At 55.3% G+C, this 23,990-nt stretch overlaps 1 protein-coding gene across 3 annotated transcripts in view; it reads left to right on the top strand.

Moving 5' to 3' along the window:
* DSCAML1 (DS cell adhesion molecule like 1) overlaps positions 1-23,990 on the top strand; it is a 350,222-nt gene that overhangs the window by 627 nt on the left and 325,605 nt on the right. For 2 of the 3 annotated variants that reach the window (XM_040483149.1, XM_040483151.1), the window contains exons 2-3: positions 15,707-16,024; positions 20,087-20,233. In XM_040483149.1, coding sequence (XP_040339083.1) covers positions 15,707-16,024; positions 20,087-20,233 — 465 coding nt within the window. The remainder of the gene's footprint in view (positions 1-15,706; positions 16,025-20,086; positions 20,234-23,990) is intronic. The other variant, XM_040483150.1, reaches the window with a different exon arrangement.

The raw sequence follows: 23,990 nt of genomic DNA, 5'->3' as shown, positions 1-23,990 counted from the left end.
GCCGGGGTGCGCGCGGGTGGAGGCGAGGCGGGGCGCCCGGCGGGCTCCAGGTGCCCGGGGGCGGGGGGCCGACCTCGGTGCCCGGCCCCGGGTGGCGCGCAGCGGGGGCGGGGCCGGCACTCGGAGAGAGGTCAGGTGAGAGGGTGCCCTCGACCGCGCCGCCGGCCGCCCGCGCCTGCCGTTTTGGGGCGCGCCCGGAGGGGTGGTTGGGGACGAGCCCCTCGTCTCCCTGCGCCCTGCCGGGCCGCGGTTTCTGCCCGGGACCCCTCCCCCAGCCCCTCGCCCGCCTCCTGCGGCTTGGTGGCGCCGGGACCCCGGGGTGCCCTCCGAGCGGAGGGGTCCTCAGGCCGTGACTGTTGGTTGGCCCGGGAGTCCTCGCTTCTTCGGGCCTCGGACTCCGCGGCTCACTCCTCCTCTGCCGCCCTGCGCCCCTCCGCCGCCCCGGACCCCCAGCGCCGCACCGCAGGGCGCTGATCCGCTCCCGGGCCCGATGCAGGGCGGGGAGAGCTGGGGGTGCCGACAGCCGGGGTCCCTGGGATGGCAAGTTTGTTCTCCAGACCCAAAGGTCGCCTTCCCCCAGCCCCACCCCACCCCCCCCCCCCCCCCCGCCCCCGGCACTAGCCGCGGCTTCGCTGTGCCGCCTGAGCCACCTCGGGCAGCGCGCCCCAAGGTGCGAGACTCTCCGCTTCCGCGCCGGGTCAGCCGGACACGGGGACACTCTTCAGTTTGGGGGGGAGGCGTGTCGCTTTCCCCGGAGAGAAGGCGTTGCTAGGGGTGGGTCTAGGTGTCCGGCTTGTCCAGACCTGCCGCTCGGGCGCCGCGCACCTGATCCTCGAGGTAGCCGGGACTGGGGGGTGGGGTGGGGGCAGACATTCCTGACCGGAGGCACCTGGGCACTGAGTCGGGACCGGGCTGTCGCCGGCGTTAGGGCTTCCAGGCTATGGCAGAGGACGTGCCCCCGGGCGCGCAGATGGCGGGAGATGAGGCGGCCGAACTCCGCGCCCTTGCGCAGCGAAGCACACACGCTCGAGCCAGCTCGGCTTTACCTGTTCAGCCCTCTAACTTTTCTCCTCCGCGCCCTGGGGGCGGCTTCTCCCCCCTTTGCCCCGCCGGGGGGCCCCCGCCGAGCCGCAGCTCTTGACCCCTAGGCGATGGGGGAAGGGCAATCCAGCAGGGGGTTGGCGCTCCGGGAGGGGTCTAGTTTTTTCCTCGTGCGGATGCCCCAGGGTCTGGAGTCTGCAACCTGCCGGAGCTGAGGGCAGTATCTCGTGGCTGGGGTGGGGGGTGGGGGGGGCGGCGGCGCGGGGAGCAGGGTGACCCTTGTTTTATCTGTAAATACCGCCCGGTCAAGGCCAGAATGAAGGCCCAGGTACTGCTGGGGTTTGCCTAGAGATCGGGGTGCGGGCGAGAGGTGGCCTCTGAATCGTGGACAAAGTAGTTGAGTTTCTCAGACCCAGCGGGGGCCCACTGGGTGACACGCCAAGCCAAGGCTGGTCTAGGTTGGTTAACCCCTTGTCCCCCGCTCAGCACCCTCTCCTCCCACTTTTGCGGAGCAAGAAGCCAGTCTCCTGCGCCAACCCCCCCCCCCCAACCGCCTAACCCCCTCCCCACACCCCACTCTCCCTCTCCCCAGGCTCTTCCTGCCTCCCTCCGCCCCCGCAGGCTGGCTCGGCTCGCAGCTTTAATTACATTAATATTAAAAATACATAAGGTGAGGAGCGGCAGCTTTCTCTCTCTCTCTCTCTCTCTCTCTCTCTCTCTCTCTCTCTCTCTCGCTAGTTCTCTCTCCACCCCCCACCCCCTTTCCATTTTGTCAGGCGAGAAAGCACAGGCCCAAGGTTCTGCCACACTCTTGCCCAGCTTTGTCCCCGCCGGGCGACCTCACTCCTTCCAGAGGACTCCATTCCCCAGCAGTGGATGTCCCTCAGCAAATACCTGAAGGACCCCGTCCTCCCCCTCCCAGAAGCCGGGCATTAATAAATGAAGCCTGAGCTATTTGATAGGGAGGAAAGCAGATGGGGGCTGGGGGGAGGTGGAGAAAGGCCCAGAAGGGACAGGACAGCCTGAGGGGCAAAACCCTTTCCAACTCGAGAAGGAAGTTGCCACTGGCCTTGGGCCTAGGGGTAGGCTGGAGGTGCCAGGTGAGGCGGGACCTCGGCGGCCTTTCGGTCTGCACAGCCCTGGCGGCCCTGCCTTTCGGAGGCTCCAGCATTCTGTGTTGGGCACCAGGGCGCCTCGCCAGACAGGCCTTTCTTTCCCTTCGTGCCTTAATTGGGTCTTAGGTGCCAGGCTGGTCCCCAGGGCCTGTTGTGCTTGGGGTGGCGTGGTGGCGGGGGCCGACAGAGGCGGCTGGGGGAAGATGTGTCGCCGTGAGAGCAGGGAAGATGGGGTTGGGTGTATTTTCTCTCTCGTTGCCAGTCACCCCCACGGCACCAAGGAAATGTAAATGTGAACGTTCGAGCCTGTTACAGAAAACAATATCCTCTTGCAATAATTTGTACGTCCATCTGTGAGGAGCGGGAGGAGGCAGAGAGAGAGAGAGAGAGAGAGAGAGAGAGCGGAGAAGAAAACAAAATGGGATGGAGCGTCCTCTGGATGGAATTAAGCAGTTATTGAATGTGGTTTAAGCTTCTGTTACTTCCATTCCTCTCGAAATACCTTTTTTTTGATGCCTGAGCTCAGGCCGATTCCCCAGAACTGAACTGGGAAGGTGTTTTAATAATCGATTATCGAGTCTCCAATAACTGCCTTATTATTGCCCAAACAAATCCGGATTTGGGCAGCCAGATGAACCCCAGTGAGGCTCTCTCCGTTGTTACATCCAGCGGGCCAGCATCTGTGTTGGCTGCATTTGCATTTTTACTGTGTAGAAAAACAAGCTTCCCCGGCACTAAAATTCCTGTTTTCTAAAAGCCAAAATAATGGGTTGCATTGATTTTTTTTTTTTTTCTTTCCATTTCCCACCCCAACCTCTCGGATGGGGACTCATGGTTCTTCTCTCTTGAGAAGACTGAATTAAAAGGCTTCGTCAAGCCATTAAGAAAATCTCTAACACTCTGTTCGGTGTCTAATTAGAAGGGGGGTGGGGTGCGCTGGGGGAATGTGTTTTGAAAATCTTGAAATGGCAGACACAACTTAGGAGCAGGTGAGGGACTGGCGAGCACTGGGAGGGGGTAGGTGGGCGTAGAGGCCCGCGTCGCTAGAATAACGTGGCGGAGAACCGAATTGCCATCATGCCTGGCGAAGCTTTCAGATGCTTCGTATTTCTGGCCATCAAAGTCAGCTGCCTTTAATATATTTCTGCAGCAGAATGGGGAGCTCAATTAGAAACAAAAAGCAAGTAAGCAGTTGACCCAAAGGCAGTGCTTAAGTTGAGCAGATCCCAGGAGACTGGCTGGAGAGGCTTGTTTTTCTTAGACTGAGGAACGGGGAGGAGGTGGGCAAGCCAACGGGCGTTTGGCCCAACCGTGCTTTGCTAAACAAGCAAGCCCCCAAGCAGGCAGGCTGGGAGCCCCCAGATACCGGGTGGGAGTCTGCCGAGAGCATCTCTTGGGTTGTTGGCCTTTGACGGGGGCGGTGTGGACCTCTGGCCCCATTTACCTTCTCCATGTCTTCAGGAACCCCATCCTTGTCACTTGCTTGGTCCCCCGCTCAGCTTGGTGAAGGTGGATTTTATTTGTGGTTGAATTGAAGGGAGGGTGACTATTCAGAGTGCCTTTTTTGTTTTTTTTCAGGGGTAGAGCTACCAGGCTGAGAGAGTCTTTGCTCCCGTGTGATCTTGGAAGAAGTGTTTCTTGGAGACTTTTGAAGTAGTCTAGGGGAAGAGCCCCCCAAGTTCCCAAAGTGCTTTCTCAGCCCCTACCCCAGTAGGTCTAACCAGGACCCAGGTGCCTGAACGGGGTGAGCCACAGGCAGCAGAGATGACAGGGTGCCAGGAACCCAACGGCAGGCCCTAGATTTGCATATGATTTGCATGCAGATTTGCATGCTGACCTAGCCCGGCCTAGAGCCTCGCCCTCTCTGTGTGAGTAGCCTCTTGATCTCAGCCTCAGCAGCAGCCGGTCACTTTTTCCTTGCGTGGCATGGGTGTGGGGCAGGAGTGTGAAGAAGGACCATTGCTTCTGGCAGTGCTCCTCTCTTGCCTCTGAGTTCGAGGCCCACAGGGGCTCGAACTGCTATCGCGGTAAGATGAGTGCTGGTGGGCAGGGACACCTAAGGCAGACCAAACTTGGGGTGTGGGTTGTCCCTCTCGGGCTGCAGGAAGGAGAGCATGAGGAGAGGGGACCACACCTGCTGTGGAAATCCAGGGTCAACACCAGACTTCTGGTGAGCGCACCCTCAGAATGCAGGAAGCCGGGTGCTGAGGGCTGTGGGCAGAAGCGAGAGAAGCGGTGTGGATGGGAAGGGGTATGATGGGAAGCAGAAGGCTCTTTCACCCTCCTGGTTTGTCCACTTCCAGCTCGGGATGGGGCCGTGGTCTCTGTGAGATTAGGGGAAGCGCCCCGGGGCTGCTTATTCTGACCCTGGGAAGGCAGGTGCGGGGTCACGGAGGGAAGGAGGTGGCCAGAGCTGGGAGGAACACTTGAGAAGCAAGCATTTAGGGCAGCCGGAGTGTTCCTTCCCAGGGAGCCAGCTGGGATGTCTGCAGGGGGAATGTGGCTTCGGGAATGGTTTCGTCTGCATTTCCGGGGCAGGAGCAAATCCTGGCCAGGCAGGTGCAGCTCGAAGGCCTCCCAGAGTTGTTTTTTTTCTGCCTCTCTAATGATCCTGGAGGGCCCTGGTTCACCTGGAGCCCACAGAGCTTTCTGAAGGAGGTGGTAAGGAGCCCTAAGGCATTGGGTGGAGCCTGGGGGAGGGCTGGAGGTAGAGAGGGGGAGGGCCAGCAGGCAGAGTTTCAAGCTCCTCCCTCCCCAGTTCTTTCAATCAGAGCATTTTATGTATTGGAGTTGTAAAGAAAAATAAAAAAGATCGCAACTCACCAGTGTGGTGGAAATTTGGAGTCAAAGCAAACCCTTCATTCACATCCCGGCCCCGCACGTACTAGATAGGTGACTTGGGGTCTCCCTGAGCCTCACTTTCTATTAATTGGGATTAAAGCCGATCGTACACATACACTAGCCAGAATGCAGTTGGTGCTCAATAAATACTGACCTCTCCTTTTTTTCCTGCACTGCTCCGTCTTTCCTCTCAGTGCCCATACCTCCAAATAGATCATCGGATCCTGTCCTGAGTAGTTGACTCAATCAGCTGCAGTTTTGGCCAGCCACCTGGCTTAGGTTTGTAGCAGTAAGAAAAGCTGTGTGGTGGCCAAAGCAGGGGACCTCACGGCTTCCTTCTGTCACGTAGCCCAGTAGCCTGGAGGACCCATCCTCCGCGAGATAGCGGAGGCCGTGCAGGCACCTGGGTGTCCCTGGGGAGCCCGGCACACCCCTTTCCCCAGCCACAGCTAGGGCAGCAGAAAAGGGCAGAGGTCGGCTCCGGACTTGGATCTGAGGGTGAGGCAAAGGCCAGTCGCACACGCCTGCTGAAGGAAGGCCACATTGGTTATGAAATCTCTAGCGTGTAGCCGAACAGAGTAAGAACTACCCTGGATTTCATGACATAAAGCCTATGTGAATGGGCTACGCAGGAGCCATTTTTTTTTTTTTTTCCAAAGTGTTTATCCATTTAATGTATTCCTGTAAATACTGCAAGGGAGGGTGGGAATTTTAAAGATGGGGGTGGGGACTTAGGCACAGTTGACACTTATAAACTGAGTCACATTCCACTGTCACATCGCTAGGACGCTGTAAAGGGACAGGTCTGAAATCACAGCCCCCACAGCCATGAATTACCCCATGCCTTTTGGTTGGGTAGATTTCTGTGTTTCTCCCTGGTGGGACGAACCTCGCTGTTTTTCAGGTAGTCCCCTGACAGCCCATGACCTTGGGGGTCCCTCGGCCACTTCTCCCTTTATGACCCAGGCAGCTAGCTGCAGGGAAGCGGCATATGATCCAGAGGTCAGGTGCTGCCCATGGCAGGCTGCGGCCTACGGGCTCCACGAGTGTGGGAGAGGCTGGGGGCACAACAGCCCGTGTGCCCTGTTTAACAGATGTTTGTCCAGTGCTGCTTTAGCGTGAACAGCATTAGCCTCGGGTACCACCCGTGCCGTCCAGCTGCTACTCCCCTCGTCTGTTCAGCCCCACCTCCCCGTGTCCTCGCTCTTCGTGATGCTGGCATTGACAGTTTCCAAGGTCACCACCTTCATTAGGAACCGAGTTATTCAAATGCTAGTTGCACTTCCATTACACTGTGTGTGTGTGTGTGTGTGTGTGTGTGTGTGTGTGTGTTGGGAAGAATGTCGTCTGCAGACCTAGATGCCAAAGCCCAGCCTGATTTAGGCAAGTCACCTAAGAGGTCATGTGTCTCTGTTTCCTCATCTGTGAAATGGGGGGGAATGACCCCTGTCCTGACTGTTCCGCAGGGCACCTGTCCTTGCATGTGTGCAGGAAGGATGCGGGGCCCATCATTGTAGATCATGTGATGATGCTTTGTAAACCAGACCGGGCAACAGAGAAACACACACATGTAAGAGCCACAGTAAACCACTTTTATAGCCTTATAAATCCTTTGCTGAAACGTGAGGTATAATTACTGTCACTTCATCATCCAGGAACAACGGAGGTCTCCCAGCTGTGTGTGGCTGTCTCCCCACTCCTCGGGCCCCCCACATATGGAGAATTTTGCCAGCGACATGGGGAACGGCTGACAGGGCACAGCCAGGCTGGCAGTAGTCTTCTGGGAGCAGGCTTGGCACCGTCCCTGTGGCTCCAGTGTCTGGTGGGAGTGGGAAGAGCCTACCTCTGCTCCCTCCCCAGGTCCTTGGGTGTGAGTTGCTTCCGTAGTCCTCTGGACACCCTTCGGCAAGGGTGATTCTCCCTGCAGAGGATGCGCGGTCTTTTGTGGGAGGAGCAGTAGGCACAGAGTCCTATCTTGTGCGACCTCATTTGAGGTCACGGCAGTTACTGGAATCCGGGCCCTGAGAGCCCGGCTGAGTCAGGGTTATGGCCACCCTGCTTCTGGGATGGCCTCCCAGAGCCATGGGGTCTGAGGGTTGGGCACCTGCTTTGCGGTGTGAGAGAGAGAGAGCGAGCGAGCGAGCAGATGACTGCCATGGGCTAAAGTCTTCTGGGTTGGAAGAAGGCAGCTTTGAGGACGCGGGATCCAACCCCTAGTCGGATGTGTGACCCCATGCAGGTTTCCCACTAGACCCACTGTTCTTCTGCTCCGGCCCTTGCAGCCACAGGAAACCCCTTCCTCTGAAGGCAGCCCCTTCCGGCCACACGGTTCTATTACAGAGCTCGTCCTTAGGATCCACGGTCTGGGTCCTGTACCTTCTGTTCACTGGCCTTGGTTCTGTGTTTTAAGCACGGGGGTATAGGCGAAGCCCTCTTCTGCTGGATAACCCTTTGGCCCTCTGCAGACAGATGTCTGCCCACCGGAGGCCTCTCCTCCGGGTATCCAGCCCCTCTGGTTCCTCGAATGCTCCCTCATCCGCGTCATTTCATTTCTCCGTGAGGCTCCTTTATTCCTCGGCTGCTGGGCTCTGTAAGTGGGGTGGCCAGAATCGAAGGAACAGTAGAGACAGCGGTCAGGTCCCAGCCAGGACACTGGGTAGCTGTGTACCTGAGGTTACTTACTCTGTGCCCCCGGCTCCCCATCTGTAAATGGAAGAGATTGGACAAAATAATCTCTTAAGTCCCTGAAGCGTTAACAATCTAAATCTGGGAATCTCTAGGGACAACTGTGCTGTCTGAGCCGACTCCCTAGAAGGACCTTCTGGCCATAAGAGGCCTTCCCTTCCCCAGGCCTGTCTAGAAGGGGCTGGGAGATTAAAGAGTCTGTTTGACTGTCAGCTGTTGGCTCATAGCTTCTGGAGCCGGTGGTGAGGGGCCTTGTAGGTTGGAAGATGACTGATCTTTGCTGGGTCTCACAGGTTGCTGGTTGCAGGAAGTATGTTTGTGCTGAGGACCTTAAAAACCAAAATCAGAACCGAAAACCGAGGTTTCTGATGGGGAGGTAGAGCCCCTGGGTGCTTGGAGCTGTGCTGCTCAGTGGGGGGCGGGGGGGGGGGTAGGACTGCTTCCCTAGGGAAATTTGGAGCTGGAGGGCTGGCATTTAGTTGTGGGAATGGGGGGTGCACTAGGGATGAAATGGTGGAAGCCCGGGACAATCCCAACTCAGGAAGAAATGTCATACCCCAAATTGCTCTCCTTCATCGGAAAACCCCCTGATGGTACGTTCACACCCTGGAGACGGTCTGAGTCTAGAATGTGTGGTGCCCGTTGAGGGATACCGGCCAGAAGGGAGGGAGGCCTGGGTTGGACGTGTAGGTCTGCCACTGTTAGCTGCGTGAAACTAGGAGATTGCTTCACCTAACGTCCTGTGTTCTCCTCTGTACAATGGGGTCTCGTGGTTAGAGGTGGTTGTAGGGGTTCGATGAACAATAACGCGGGGGAAGGGCATCTCACGGTGCCCGGCACCAAATGAGTGCTAAAAACGAAACGATGGCCACGATGATGGTGAGGACGGTGGTGAAGCAGGTGCGCCAGGTTTGGGGGACAGCGACGGACGGGAGGCCTGGGACTTGGTCCTGGCCGTTCCATCGTGCCCCGGGGCAACTGCCAACTCTGATGGCCTGTAAATGCTCTGATGCCGTCCGGGGAGACCTTCCCCAGGGTCTAGCCACAGACTGTGTCTGAGGCGTGGACGCACAAGAAGTGAGTTTCCTGATGAAGGAGCCAGACCCTGTCTCGCTGGTCCAGACCTGGGGTTTTGGATGGTCGAGTTGAGGTCCCGCCGGTTGGTCTCCGGGCCTCAGTTTGCCAACTGACTATGGGATAAGAAGAGTCAGAGCGAGGGCAAATAATATATCGCCTATGGAAACCTTTGTGTGCAAATGCAGTGCAGTAATGAACCTGGCAGATTAACCTAAGAAACTCACCAGGCCACATCTGCATAAAAAAAAAAAAAAACCGTGTGCGAGCCTGCGGGCAGCAGCGTGAGGCTGTTGCAATGCTTTACTGTTATCGATCACACACTATTACTTCATTAACTCGATCGCCAAATTAAGTTAATTAATGTGGTGCTAAGGTCCTGTCAGCCAAGCCCATGGAAACTGCCTATTGTTGGAAAAGGTGATGTTGGAGGTCCAGGGTGGCAAAATCTACTTTTCTCTGGGGAGTGTTGCTCTGCGCTGTGGATGGAGGACCGCCCGCGTCAGAAATCGTTTCCTGGCCCTCGGACGCACTTGGTGAACCTGTTGTCTAAGGATCTGTATTTTTAACCAGCTCTCCGGCTGATTCTGTATCAGACCGTCTGAGAACTGTGTTAGATAGTGGTAGTCGCTATTGCTGTAGGTGAGGGGTAAGTGTTTGTTGTGGGATATTTATTCTGCAAGTGCCGTTTGCCTGTTATAATGAAAATACTCATAAACAATAGCAACGGATACTCAGGTGGTGCCGGGTGCGAACGTATACCCGGACACTGTCGTTGACAGGGACTCGTCCAACCTGACAACGCTTGAGGTCACCCCCATTTTATGCACGGGGAAACTAAGGCACAGAGAGGTGAGGTCATCTTGCCCGAGGTCACGTTGCTTGTAAGCGGCAGAGCAGGGATTCAAACCTGGGGAGCCCGGCCCTGGAGTCTGGGTGCTAAGTGCCCAGTGCTGTGCTAGGCCCAGGGGATAGAGTGGTGGCCGGGACAGGGAGCTCACAGCCCTGCAGGGGAGCCCTGCCGGTTCCTCCCGCCTCTACTGTCCTGGGGACCCACTGCTTTCCCCCCATCCACACTTGCCGTGCCGGGGCACGGAGACCCCTGAAGCCTCTTGCCCGTCTCTGGGGGGGCGGGTGACAGGCCCAGCACTGGCAGATGCTCCTGGATGAAAAGTCCAGTGAATGAGATGAGTAAATATTGTAAAGGAGGAGAGCAAAATGACTCACTTCTCCCAGTGGAGGTGGCGAGGTGTTAATATTTCAGCCCCCTTGGGTTGTCGTTTATGCTGACTGGAGACGATCACATGGGGACAATTCAGCATACACCTGGGAGGAAGCCTCGGTGGGCCCACCGCAACCCCAGCCAGTAGGGTGGGGGCCCACGGGTGTCAAGTTTCCTTCCCCCCAACTAATCCGGATGGCCAGCCGGTGGCGGGAGGGAGGGCCAGGCTTCCGAGAGTTGATGTGATGGATATTCAGATTTCAGTGGTGACCCTGGGGGCAGCCCAAATGCCTGGGGGCGATTTCTGGTTTAAAAATATTGCGGTGCTATTTCTACACTTCTAATCTCCCAGCGATTTGGAGCCTGTCTTCTGAAACACGGCGTCAGGGTGGTGCTCCGCGTTAAACGGCAGAGAAGATTAAATGGGTTTAAGTCGGGGCGTCTGTCACATCACAACCGAGCCCATAACTTCCATTTTCTATTAAAAATCCATTTCCCCCTTTGACCAGAAGAAGCTTTGTTGTTGATCTGAATGTCTCCCTCTTTATTTATGAAGTGTTTCCCCCTCCTCTCTTTCGCTCTGTAAATATGCCTGGTTGTGTCTGCGGAGGGAAGGAGCTGGGGCAGGGTTGGGGGGCGGGGAGTGTGTGTGAGGGGGCTTCCCTGAGACTTAAGGGGGCAGTAGGAGTTTCCGGTGCGAGGATGTGCTTTCCAAACTGGGACTGGCTTCCAGGGAGGGAGTGAGGGGGGAACCTCCCAAGGCCCCTAACTTTGAATTCTTTTCCTCAGCGTCATGACAGAAAAAACTCAGGCTTGGGACCGGGCCGACCTTGACCGAATGTTGGCTCTGCCTCCTTCTAGCTGAACAATCTCTCTGTGAGCCTCTCTCTCCTCACCTGTAAAATGAGACGGACAGGACCACCTTGTACCTTTGCGTGAGAATTAAGTGAGAGAGCACTCTGGAAGGTCAAGACCCCTGACCACCCCCCCCCCCCGCCCCCCACCCCACGTGCCTGGCACACAGCAGGTGCTCAGTCAGTGTTAGTCTCCTTTCTTTTGAGAACTTGCATGGTTAGCTAAGCCACTAAGCCTTCAGGGAAGTAAGTGTAAGGTGAAAATGAAGTTGGGCCTGGGGCGCCTGGGTGGCTCAGTCGGCTAAGCGTCCGACTTCAGCTCAGGTCACGATCTCACAGTTCGTGGGTGCGAGCTCCGCATCGGGCTCTGTGCTGACAGCTCAGAGCCTGGACCCTGCTTTGGATTCTGTGTCTCCCTCTCGCTCTGCTCCTCCCCCATTCTCTCTCTCTCTCTCTCTCTCTCTCTCTCTCTCTCTCTCTCTCTTTCTCTCTCTCTCAAAAATAAACGTTAAAAAAAGATTTAACAAAATATGAAGTTGGGCCTAGGGCTACAAGAACTTGCATAAACTCAGTCCCCCAGCCTGCAAACCTCCTCGTTGTCTCCTATCCCTGAGGGCCAGCTCGCCACTCCAGCTGTTCCTGCCTCTCGTCCCCAACGCTGCCCCCAGCAGGTTTCTGTGGGGCTCCCCAAACGTGCTGTCCCCACCTCTGCCGTAGCGCGTTGTTCGGCTGGCCTGGGTTCTGGGAGTGCCTTCATTTAGATCTTATTTCAAGGCTCAGCTTGAGCGCCCCCCATCCCCAGAGCTGTCCCCCTGGCTGCTGAGTAACGGTGCTCTGTAAATGTCTTCTGAAAGAGCAACACTTATCTGGTCCCTAGGTCGGGAAGGACCTGGGGAAGGAGAGCCTTGGAGGCTGGAGGAGGGTCTTGAATTCTGCAGGGCTGCAGCGTGGTGCTTGTGCCCTGGCCACTCTTTGCAGTAACCATAAGCACCCTGGATCTGTCGGCCAGTGGCGGGGGGGGGGGGGTCCCTGGGACCGGAATAGCAACCTCGTCCCTCCTACTCACGCCTCGTCTTTATGGGGAACCAAGTACTCCCGCATTCTGTTTGCTCTGCAGTCCTGGAGGGCAGGTCAGATGGCACAGTCCCTGTCTTTTGTGAATGAGGACATCGAGGCTCAGAAAGGCTCGTGGCTAGCCCCGGGGACCCACAGCAGGTCAGGGGTGAGTCCCAGGAGGGAAGGCAGCTCGTCAGACTCCTAGCACAGCTCTATTGTCCCATGCCTTGCTCTTCTCGGTCCTTGCTGAGGTTTTGTCACTGCTCTGAAGATTCGAACCCACCGTAGAGGCCATGCCGGACTCCATGCGGTTGGAGTGAGACCCTTGCTAATCCCCCTTTTAGGGCCGGGTGACCGAATGGACCCATTGCTGCCGCGGCCACTCACTGGTGCCCCTGCGCCAACCTTTGCACTGGCACGTGGCAGAGATTTGAGATACTGGGTGGTCAGTGCCTCAGTTTCCCCTTTATAGATTTGCTCCCTCCTTTCTCTTGGCAGCTGGGGTGAGGCTAAATTAATGTTTATTAGAGGGCTTCTGCATGCTGGGCTGACAGGTGCCTTGTGATGGTAAAGTATGAGCCCGACGTAAGTGCAAAATGCTATTGTTTTACACCTGAGGGTGATGTTTCATAATGGCAATGCGCTGTCAGAGCCGTAAGCAGAAATGAATGGTTTGTCTCATCCTCCCCAGCTCCCCCAGACTCAGAAGACAGCAGCTCGCATCCCGGGGTGGGAGACATATGAGGCTACTCACCTTTTGCTATAAATCTGCTGTTTCATCAGCCCTGACAGGTGGCTGGACAATCCCAGTCAATTCATCAATTAAATCTACCCATTTGTAGTTGCTGAGAACCCCGTGTCCTTGGCTCTGGAAGGATCCAAGGCTCAGAGCGCGAGAAGGCTGCTCTCATTGTGGCCGATGCTCCTGGTGGCAGTGGAGGAGGCCCGAGGAAGGGGCCGTCTCGCGGGTGGAGGTGTGGGATGGATTTCCAGCCGGGAGAGAGGGAGACGAGGGCTGTGTGTTTGGGGTGGGGTCGAGATGGAAGAAAGGATGGGGTGGGGCGTACCCAGCCCGGAGAGCCAGATTTTGTGGTTTGTCTCCACCGTGGTTCACGGAATAGAGCGGTTCTATCCCCGGGTCCAGAAGTAAGGCAGCGTTGGGATTCAGTCCCAGCTCTGGCACTGACACTGTATTACTTTGGAGAAGTTAGTTAACTTTGAGTCTTAATCTCCTTATCTGTGAGATCAAAATAACAATAATACCACTCCGCAGGGAGTCGTGAAGATTAAGTGAGATAATATCTACAACGGGTCTAGCCTCTTATAATTGCTGGTGGTATTATTATTACCGAGGGCTACATCACAAATATTTTCTTACCCTGTTCCTTGAATCAGATAATTCTGAACTCCTCTCTGTCAGCAATCTTTCTCCGCTTCCCCCGTCCATTTGTCAGGCACAACGTAGAGTCTTGCTGTACCTTGATGGATTTTGGCTCCCCAAATCCATAAAGCTGCCATGGAGAGGATGTCTGATTAACTAGGTTGTCTCAGGAAGCCTCCAGAACCCCAGAGTGATGGACCTGCTCTCACAGGCTAAGCATTGCCTGAGATGTCGAGTCCGACAGGGGGCTCCTCCCAGGAGGAGTGTGTGCGTGTGTCTATGTGTGCAGGTGCACAGGTGTATTAATTCTGTACTTGGCCATCTAAATTTGGATGTTGGTGGCCAGGTGGTGTTTGAGGAAGGCGAGGGCCCCCTCTTTGTTACTGCAATGGTTACAATCATCTAATTGTTCTGAACAATTGTTCCAGACTCTGGGCTCAGATTGCCTGTGTCTGCATCCCTGGGCCCTCGCTCACTGGTTGTGTGGTCTTGGGCAAGTCGCTTTGATCTCTTGGTGCCTTGGTTTCCTCATCTGTAAACTGGGAAGGACAGTACCCCCTACTGCGTAGGGTTGTTGCAAGGTTAAAAGAGGTCGTATAAGTAACGTGCTTACAACAGTGCCGGGCGCGTGGGAGACGCTTCACAAGTATTTGCTGAATGAATCGCAGTAAGGAAGTCTCTCACAAGGGGAGCAGGCCACGGAAAGGGAGCCTGGCAAATCTGGGTCCGAAGAGAAGCCTTGCTAGGCCTCAGTTGGCTGACCCGTGACGTGCCGGGGTTTCGTGATTTTGGAGAATACTCTAGCCGCTGTGAGTGGGGCACGTTTCTGAGCTTCTGAAAGTCCTAGGAGACGGGCCGCTCCCCTCAGAGCAGGCTGGCTCAGTCATCAACACCGGGACTGTCACCAGGGGAGGCATGTGAAGAGGAGGATGGAAAGGTGATACCATTCCCTCCCCAAGAGCCTTTCAGCCGCTAAGGGTGCTGTGCCTGGTGGGGACAGCAAATGCATTTGCCGCTAAGAGGATGCCCCCGACACCCCAGCAAGGAGCCCCTGGACGTGTTTTCTGGCCCTGATGCTAATGGCCTCATCGTGGCTTTTTGTGAGACGATGGGAATGGCTCTGACCAATGAGGCTTAATGGCCTCCCTCAACAAGTTGCCCAGTGCGTTCTCCCTGGAGGCTCCGCTCAGAGTTAAGCCAAGAATATTAATACAGTCCGGATGCAGGCCCTCCTCCTTCTCATAAAGTTGTGGAAATTGAGGTCAAGTTGGGTCCCCTGCAACGTTCTTTAAATAAGCCGCGGAGTGGTTTGTTTGCTGCGTGATCTCCCTGGTGGAGAGGGAGGGGCTTCCAGCCGGAGACCTGGGACTGGGCTGTCTTCTTCTTCTGGGTCGTCGCCCCTTGTTCAGAGGCGGCCCTTCATAGGGAGGCAAGGCTCCTCAGCAGGGAGGGAGGCCCCGATTCCACCATTCGGGGCTGCGTCCCATCAGGCAGGAAAGACTGAGGCCGGGCGCCGGTGTGAGAGCTGCGGACAGCCGTCCTCCCGGTCAGGTGGCCCTGCTCTAGTCAGGCAGCTGCACTCCTGAGCACGTCCTCCCGGTGGCCGAGTGCTGTGATGGCGACCGGTCACAGATGCCTGAGGTCTCTGCAGCCCTGTCCACCCACCCCTACCCCCACCCCATTTTATAAGCAAAAGAGCAGCAGGACATAGAAGGGGAGCGTCCCCACAGTCAGTCAGTGTCAGGGCTGGGTGGGGTTGGGGCGCCTGGGTGGCTCAGTCGGTTGGCCGTCCGACTTCGGCTCAGGTCATGATCTCATGGTCTGTGGGTTCGAGCCCCGCGTCGGGCTCTGTGCCGACAGCTCGGAGCCTGGAGCCTGCTTCGGATTCTGTGTCTCCCTCGCTCTCTGCCCCTCCCCCACTCGTACTCTGTCTCTCTCAGCAATAAATAAGCATTACGAAATTTTTTAAAAATTGAAAAGGGAATGATAAAATAGATGATACCAGCTCCTCTCAGGGTTGTGCAGATGAATTGAGGTAATGGGTGTGAACCTGCCTGCCATATAGTAGGTGCTCAATAAATACTTACCGAAGCCATTTCAGTACTTGTCCTAACGTGCGGTTGCCAATAGTGGATCATGGCTTCAGACCCTTCAGCCTAGCGGAGTGGTGGCCAATCCCCTCTCCGTGGGCTTGGCTTGGTATGGGAGGTGAGATGTTTTCACTCAGGCCGTTCATGTGCTGGGCTGGAAGCTTCTGTGGGGCAGGAACTGTCTCACACATGCCTGTGCCAGTGCCCGGGGCATCGTCAGCTCAGTAAGTGCTTCCTGAGTGACTGGTGCTTAAATTATGAATGGGTGTGGGGCACATGGCTCTGTGGTGTGGGGGGTTATTATCAGAACACGGCTAACCCAGCCTCTCCCCTTGGCTCCCCTGCAGCTCGCCCTGAAGATGTCGGCACCAGCCTCTACTTTGTAAATGACTCCTTGCAGCAGGTGACCTTTTCCAGCTCCGTGGGGGTGGTGGTGCCCTGCCCGGCTGCGGGCTCCCCCAGCGCGGCCCTTCGATGGTACCTGGCCACGGGGGACGACATCTACGACGTGCCACACATCCGGCACGTTCACGCCAACGGGACGCTGCAGCTCTACCCCTTCTCCCCCTCCGCCTTCAATAGCTTTATCCACGACAATGACTACTTCTGCACCGCGGAGAATGCGGCCGGCAAGATCCGGAGCCCCAACATCCGCGTCAAAGCAGGTAAGGTGTCAGCCACCTGCTGCCTCCTGGAGAGCTCCGTCTTAAGGGTGGTGATGGGGAACGGGCAGAGCCCCTTGTTCTGAGGGTCCACGTGGGGGGCGTGGAAGAAGTCTGTCTCTCAAGGAAAGTCTTTTGGTCCTTTGGAGTCTTGGCTCCTTACGGGGTGGGCGTCCTTAGGCGAAAGGGACACCGTTCTGAGCCTTCGTTCCCATGCTCCTCTGCAAAGCGGATGCCAACACCTACCCCATTCATCACTACCTGTGATGGTAACTGAGATGGTGCTCGTTTATTTATTTTTTTAACGTTTAGTTTTATTTTTGAGAGAGAGAGCACAGGTGTGCACGCGAGAGGGGGTAGGAGGGGGACAAGAGAGAGAGAGAGAGAGAGAGAGAGAGAGAGAGCACGCCCGCGAGGGAGGGAGAGAGAATCCCAAGCAGTTTCTCTGCACTGTCAGCACAGAGCCCAACTCGGGGCTTGAGCTCACCAAATGTGAGACCATGACCTGAGCTGAAATCAAGAGGGTGCTTAACCAACTGAGCCACACAGGTGGCTGGTGCTCATCTATTTAAAAAAAACAATTTTTTAAAAAATAATCTTTGTTTATATTTGAGAGGGAGGGAGAGTGTAAGCAGGGAAAGGGCAGAGAGAGAGCGAGACACAGAATCCGAAGCAGGTTCCAGGCTCTGAGCTGTTAGCACAGAGCCCGATGTGGGCCCTGAACTCATGAACCGTGAGATCATGACCTGAGCCGAAGTCGGACGCTTAAGCTTAACCGACTGAGCCACCCAGGCGCCCGAAGGCAGCTGGTGCTTGTTTAAATTAAGTGTTCATTTCAGTGCTTGAGTCATGGAAAATATCCAGTGAGTTGCTCGCTTCAAAAAACAAAACCCCCCCAAACCCACCCCTTTTATTTAAATATAGGAAGAAAAGTACACATCTTACGAGTAGGTAGCTTGATGAATTGTCACAAACTTTAACATCCAGATAAAGATACACAACATCAGCACCTCAGAAGCCCCCCTTGTCCTCTTTTCTGTCACCACCCCCCTAGGGGAAACCATTGTCCTGACTTCTAGCAATACAGGTGTTTGCCTCTTTTTGTGCTGAGTCCTGCATTGTGTATTCTCTTGAATCCTTTGCTCACTCTTGTTTGTGGGATTTACCTCTACTGCTGTGTGTAGTGGAATGGCGTTGTTCATTCGCATGGCTGTGTAGCGTTCTATCGTTCAACCACCACATTTATTTATCCAATCCGCTGTTGATGGATCTTTGAGTATATCTTATGAGAACAGGCATTTAGATAAAACTCGTGATGGAAAATCGTAGCAGTGAAGGATTTTGGTCTTTGGAAGGGTCAATGGAGGCAAGGAAGTGAGGTTTCTCAGCTGTCCTCTTTATTTTGTTTTTAATGTTTATTTTTGAGACAGACGGAGTGTAAGTAGGGGAGGGGCAGAGAGAAGAGGGAGACATAGAATCGGAAGCAGGCTCGAGGCTCTGAACTGTCGGCACAGAGCCGGACTTGGGGCTCGAACCCACAAACTGTGAGATCATGACTGAGCCAAAGTCGGATGCTTAACTGACTGAGCCACCCAGGCGCTCCTCGGCTGTTCTCTTTAAAGAAAGTAAAACATTTCATTTCTGGGAGCGAGGTCAGGAGGTGAGGGAAGGGCTTAGGTGGAGCTACTCTTAATTAGAATGTCACGGTGCCCTGGTATGTCATAATCCGTTGTAAGGTGTACCTCAAGTAGCAATAAATCACTGACGTTTTGGGACTGATTTTCTTAGAAGAGCTTTTGGGGTGGGAGAGGACAGATAATGTTTTAGCCAACCCGCTCTGATGGCACCAAGCCTTGGGTGTGCCATCTTTCCTGGTGATTGTGTTGGGCAAAGAAGGGTAGGTTCTGGGGAAGGCCTCCCAATCTGCCGGCCAAGATCCTGCAAGATCTCTGACTTCCAGGATCCTTCTGCCTCAGGAGTGCCTCTCACAGGTCCAAGGTTCCAAGGAGCTGGCAACAGGTGTCCTCAGGGGGTGAGGTGGGGAGGGCACTCTTGATTAAAGAGCTGGTCTTCATCCAGTTGGTTTGGTTGGGAGTAGATGTGAGCTCTTTGAACCCAGAACCGTCCTCAGGGTATCGCTCCCGGGGCTCCCTGTGGAACTTCTTCTCAGGAGTAGACCCTTTGCACTGTCCCCCTGACGCCATCACGTGCCGGGCCGGAAGCCCTGAGGCCAAGGTTTGGTGCAGTGCCAGCCTCCACAGCCTAGAGGACTGGTTTAAGAGAAAGTAATGTCATATTTCCAGTTGTGTGCCTGTCACTGGGTTAGGATGCAGTTGTCATCACAATCCTGTAAAGTCCTTTTTTTTTTTTTTTTTTTTTAATACAAATGAGGGACTAAGACAAGGAGAGGTTAAGTGGCTTGCCCAAGGGCACATAGCCAGCTAGTCAGAGGTACAAGCTATAATGACAAACAGTATTTTTGCAGTGCTTTCCTGGGCCAGGCCTTCTACACGCTGCTGTTATCATTGTTGTGATTTCCTTTTACGAATGAGGAAACCGAGGCTCCAGAAGGTTAAGTACCTCTTGGGCAGAGTCACGCAGCGGCTCAGAGGAGGAGGCAGGCCTGCTTGCTCCCGAGCCCGGCCTCTGCTGGCCCCCTGGGAGTCTTCAGGGCCGTGTGCACCCAAAGCCCAGCTCTGTCCTCTTCCACTCTGCTTCCTTCCCGTGTCAGCTCTCCGCCAGCCTCCTGGGTGCTTCTCTCACAGCCCTGGGCAGTGCCCTGCCCACACCCTTCTCCACCTCTCCTCTACCTCAGCTTTCTCTCTTCTTTGGCACAGTCACAACGGGGAGGTGGGGAGAGAATAAAGGCCTGGGGAGGCCGGGCAGGGTTGGTCTGACTAGAGACACAGCCAATTAAGCGGCTCTTGATGAAGCCAGAGGGGCTGCAGGTGCACAGCCAGAGGGGCTGCGGGGCCCCGAGCGTCACCCTGGCAACCGTGGCAGGGAGAGCAGGAGGGCACGCTGCCCAGGTGCCCGCTGAAGGACAAGGTCGGTAGACAGCGGGGATCTGGCTGCACCAACTCCGCTTGGCAGAGAAGGGTGGAAGGATGGAATGATCCCTGGAAGAGGCCAAGCAGGGGAGGACGAGGGAGAGGCAGGGCCCCTTGGCCCCACCCCTGAGGCTCAGCCAGCCCACCCATGGGACCCGACATGTAGCGTGGCTGCAGGTGACAGCGGCCTAGAACCCAGCCGTGGGACTGAGGCAGGAGGTCCCCACTGCACACTGTGGGGAAGGAACGGAGAGCTCTGGAGGCAGGGGCAAGCCTGGGGGTCAGGCTGTAGGCAGCGTCAGGAGGTAGGAGAGAGCAGGAGGGATTCTTTGTTGCGGGGAATCTTAGAGACCGCCCATTTTCAGACCATCACAATTTCAGATGTTCTCCTCCATTGTCCTCGTAAACCACCAGGCCCTTCCGGAAAGTTTGGTGTGTGAGCTGCATTTTCCCAGGCTGCCTGTCACGTTGAAGTGGCACAAAAGTCTGTTGTTACATCCCGTGTCGCAGTTTTTATTTTTGGCAGGTTATGGTCGCCGTGCCTAAAACCATTGGCACCCGGGGCCCAGGAAGCATGTAGGAAATCAAGTGTGGTTTGCTTAGAGGAATTCTATCGCATTTCCTTGTTGCCTCCGTATCCCCTTGTTGAATGTGATCACAACGCAGCGCTTAGCTGCTGCCCTCAGGCCCTCCCCATCGAATGGTTTATTAATCCTCCCTGAAATTGGACAGGTTAGAAGCTGGGCTTATGGTCTTGCAGAGGAAGGCTGGGTATTTCTGTGGGGGAGTAGGCTCCCCCCTAGGGCAGAGAGGACATGACTCAGGCAGGAGGAAGATCATGGCAGGAACCTTGGGGCTGGTTAAACGGGAGGTGGGGGAGGAAGTGATGGGGGGTGGGGCCTGGGGGGGGGGGCGCTGAGGGGGCTGAGCGGGCTCTCCATTCCCTTCTCAGGGCCCTACCAAGTCCCAGCCTTGTGACATCCCCCCTCTTTCCCGCTCCCTCATCTTTCTGCAGTTTTCAGGGAACCCTACACCGTCCGGGTGGAGGATCAAAGGTCAATGCGTGGAAACGTGGCCGTCTTCAAGTGCCTCATCCCCTCCTCAGTGCAGGAATATGTTAGCGTTGTGTCCTGGGAGAAGGACACGGTCTCCATCATCCCAGGTAAGGCAGGACTGTGGCGCCGCGGCGGGCAGGGGTGCTGCAGGGCGGGCGGGGACTGGGGGAGAGATAAAGCGAGATGCTGACTTGGTTGTTGAGCTGAGATCTTGAGCTGGTGGTCTTGGTTCTGGTGACTGATTTGTTACTGTTCTAGTGATGCTTCGGCAAAAAAAAAAAGCATCTTTGGTCTCGGCTGGGCACGTCTCTCCGTGGGGCGGTGGAAACCCACGTGCCAGCGGCCTCTCTCTCTGCCGGGCATGCGACGGTCCCGTCTGACACAGGGTGCATCCTACTCCCCCAGAGAGCGGGGTCTCCATCCTTCCTGGCCCCTGGACCTTCGCTTGCCCTTGCTTTTTGCAACGGGAGGTGAGGCTGGAGGCTCCTTCACCATGATGGGCTGTGGGGAGAGGACAGCCAGGAGGCTGGCTGCGGTGTGCTTGGAATGATCAAGCAATGAACACCGGATCCTGAGGGCACCAGACACGGGTAACATGCGTGTGGGACTTGGTTTTCATGACTTAGCCAAAGACCCCATTAGGATTCTAGCTGGCCCGAGCCTGCCTGTGCCTGGTATCCGGAGAAGAGGTCAATGCCACGTCGTGGGTTCACCTTGCTAGAGCCGCCATGATCGCGAGCCCCTCGTTCTTGGTTCCCTTTTCCTGTGTGGTGGTGTCCCTTCAACAGGAAATCCGGTCTGGAAACCCCAAGAGAGGACCTCAAGTCCTCAGCACGCCTCCAGGCCTCCGGTTCCAAAAGGGTGGTTTTCCCCCCACCGCTCCCGGCCCCTCTGCCTTCATCCCGGCACGGGGCACACGATCTCCTGCTTTTTCTTCCTTTCCCGGCCGAGCACCTTGGTTTGTCCTTTCTGTGAAATGGGGGAAGCTGACCAGGTGTGTTGAGCGCCCTTGCAGCTTTGATGTCTCATTGTTGGTCGTATGAAATGATTCCCGTTGCTTGGGTGTTCGGGTTGGTTAGGGAAGGCAGACTTCGATGCATGAAAGCTGTAAAGCCGGGTTTCTAAATCGTGCTGCGCAGTTGAGTCCCGGGGGAGCTCTTTGGAAGACACTGGTGCTTGGGACCGCCCCCAAATCAGTGTCTCGGTGGTAGAGCCTGTGCATCAGTGTTTTTAAAGCTCTTTACCTGGTTCCAGTGCAGTTAGGAGGAGAGCCAATGCTTAGGCATATTTACAGCTGACATGGCGGGATACTCTTCTGGAGACATTAATTTGTGTTTTGCTCCTGGTGCTTTTTCCTTCTCTCAGTTCCAAGCAGATGGCCAGGCCGTTATGTTTCCCGGCTTCAGAGCTTGTAGCAGGACAGGAATCCGAATCTACTTTAAGACAACCGCTCTTCCTGCCTTTTGTGAAACCGTAAGCTCATAGGAGAGGTTAGGATGGGTGTTCTGGCTGGGGAAGAGGGCCTCTGAGGACAAGGAACAAACGGGACATAGACGAGTCCGAATCCCAGGGGTGGGGATGGGACTGGAGGCCGCTTAGTGGGTGCAGCTGGAGGAAGCAGTTGGGCCCCACAATGGGTGGCTGTGTGTAGCTCCGCGGGGTCTGGGACTGAGTCCAGGGTTCTTGCGTCCAAATGAGGCATGGGGTGCACAGCTCAAGACCCAAAGGGATCATGCAGGCAGGGGCAACCGGCTGGTGAGAGACCGCGGACCTTGGCACATCCCTGGGGGAAGCCCCAGGAACGAAGATCGAATGGCCCATTTATCCCACAGAGTCCGATGGAACGTGATTGACAGAACATAAAGAAAGGTGGTATTTTTTATACACTTGAGTTTATGGACTAAGAGTTATATTCATTAAAGTAATATCAATTAGTAATATTATCAAATAATAATTATTGTTTGAGTGCTACTACCTGCCAGACACTGGCTAAGAAATGTTCCTATGTGATCTCATTTTGTTCTCATAAAAAGTCTGTTAAGTGTATTTTTCCCCTCCACTTTACAGAAGAGGAAGTAACTTCTTCCGGGTAAGGCATCTATTAAGCAGAGGGCGGGGGCTCGAACTCAGGTCTGTTCTTTTGACCTGTGCACTAACCCCATGCAGAACTGCCTCCCAGCACCCATCCACGTGTATCCAATGCAGTGTTACTCTGAGTGCAACGGAGGCTTTAAATGTGTGCTCTAGACAAGGAGGCTTTTGGCCTTAGGAAGGGGAAAAAAAGTCCCTGTTGCGTTTTAGGGAAGGCTTCGTGGAATTGAGTCCCTGGAGTTGGTGACCAGACCCCCTAGGTTGAGACTCATCCCACTGTTTAATGAGCTGCGCAAGTCTTTTGCCCCGCTGTGCCTCAGTTTCCCCAGCTGTAATAAAATGGGCATGATGATTGCCCTACTTTACACGGTTTAAGAAGTCAATATTGTAAAAGGTTCCAAACGCTGCCTGGCACACCGAGGACAGCTGTGACCATGGTGATGATGACCCAGTGGGAAGAGGGCATTCCTGTTCCTGCTGTTTCCCATGGCAGTGTGTCTGTTTCCATGTAACAGGCCCTGTGGCCCCCTCCTTTTTGAGTTTCCCAGCGTGGGAAATGGCTGGCTCATCCACACATTCCCTGGCTTCTAACACATCACCTTGTACATGCAGGACGAGTGCTTGCTAAATGTTCCGTCGGAGCATGTATGGGTGTTTGGAAAAAATCGAGAAGGAATGCGGGAAGAGTGTTGAAATAAGAGTGATCGAAGTGGGTGTGGGGTCGGACGACATGACGACATCCGGTGCAGAGGGGAGAGCAGGAAGGTTAACCCGACTCCTAGGCGTAGGAGCTGGAGGCAGTGAGCTTCCCCGCGGCAACCCTTGTAGTTGGGGCTTCGGGGCAATCTTTGATGTCAAGACAGGGCTGGGGGCCCCAAAGGGCATAATTATCAGGGAAGCGGGCTTGGTCCTAATCTGCAGGGCTCTGTTAAACTTCAGTTCTGTAGCACCTCTTTCTTTCCTTTAGCCTTGGAGAATTTTCCTCCCCTGCCCAGCCCTCGGGCACCATCCATAATCATTCTAGATCCTTCTACAGCCACGTTTTAGATCCAGGGACAGACTTTCCAAAGCACACAAATCCAACTAACACGCTCCCAGAGGAATCCATGAGAACCAACGACTAGAGGTTTGCTTCCTCCAGCCTCTATAGATGAGAAGGAAGAACTTGGGCCCACACGCCGCATGCTTTAATTTTGGAAAATGCAAATTGTTCATTGGTTTTTTTTTTCTCATAAAAACAGGATTATCTGCCTTCCATACTCACACTGTACCCAGTGTGTGTGTGTGTGTGTGTGTGTGTGTGTGTGTGTGTGTTGTCTGGGAGGTCGGATATCAGCTTCTCATGGTGGGGGAAGGTTTAATGATTAGGTTGCCGTGAGGTTAGGGGAGGACCCAGGAGCCGGTTATCCCCCCTGATGCTTTAGAGTAGGCTTCTGGAGCAGACAGAACAGTGCTGACTTTGATCTCAGATCCTTCACAGACCACAGGGCCAACAGAAGCAGGTGATGGAGAGCAGGAGGAGGAATGGGAAGGCTGAGGTGGGTCGCTCAGGGCCCCAGGGGACATCTTCTTGGGGAGAGCAGCAGCCCTTTGAGGAGGGGGCGCGAGGGGGTGGGTGCAGGCCTCTGCTAATGAAGAGCTTACCCTTCAACCCCTCTCTCCGAGGGTGTTTGGAAGGAATTAAGGGCTTGGTGCCTAAACACGCTCTGTGAGTTGGGTGTTTGCTCACAGGTTAGCCTTCCCAGCTGTCCAGGGTGGGGAGGGGCAGATAAG

Source organism: Herpailurus yagouaroundi, unplaced genomic scaffold (assembly GCF_014898765.1).
Source record: "Herpailurus yagouaroundi ecotype Mexico unplaced genomic scaffold, PumYag 161, whole genome shotgun sequence".
NCBI lineage: Eukaryota > Metazoa > Chordata > Mammalia > Carnivora > Felidae > Herpailurus > Herpailurus yagouaroundi.
This window is presented reverse-complemented; position numbering and strand designations above follow the sequence as displayed.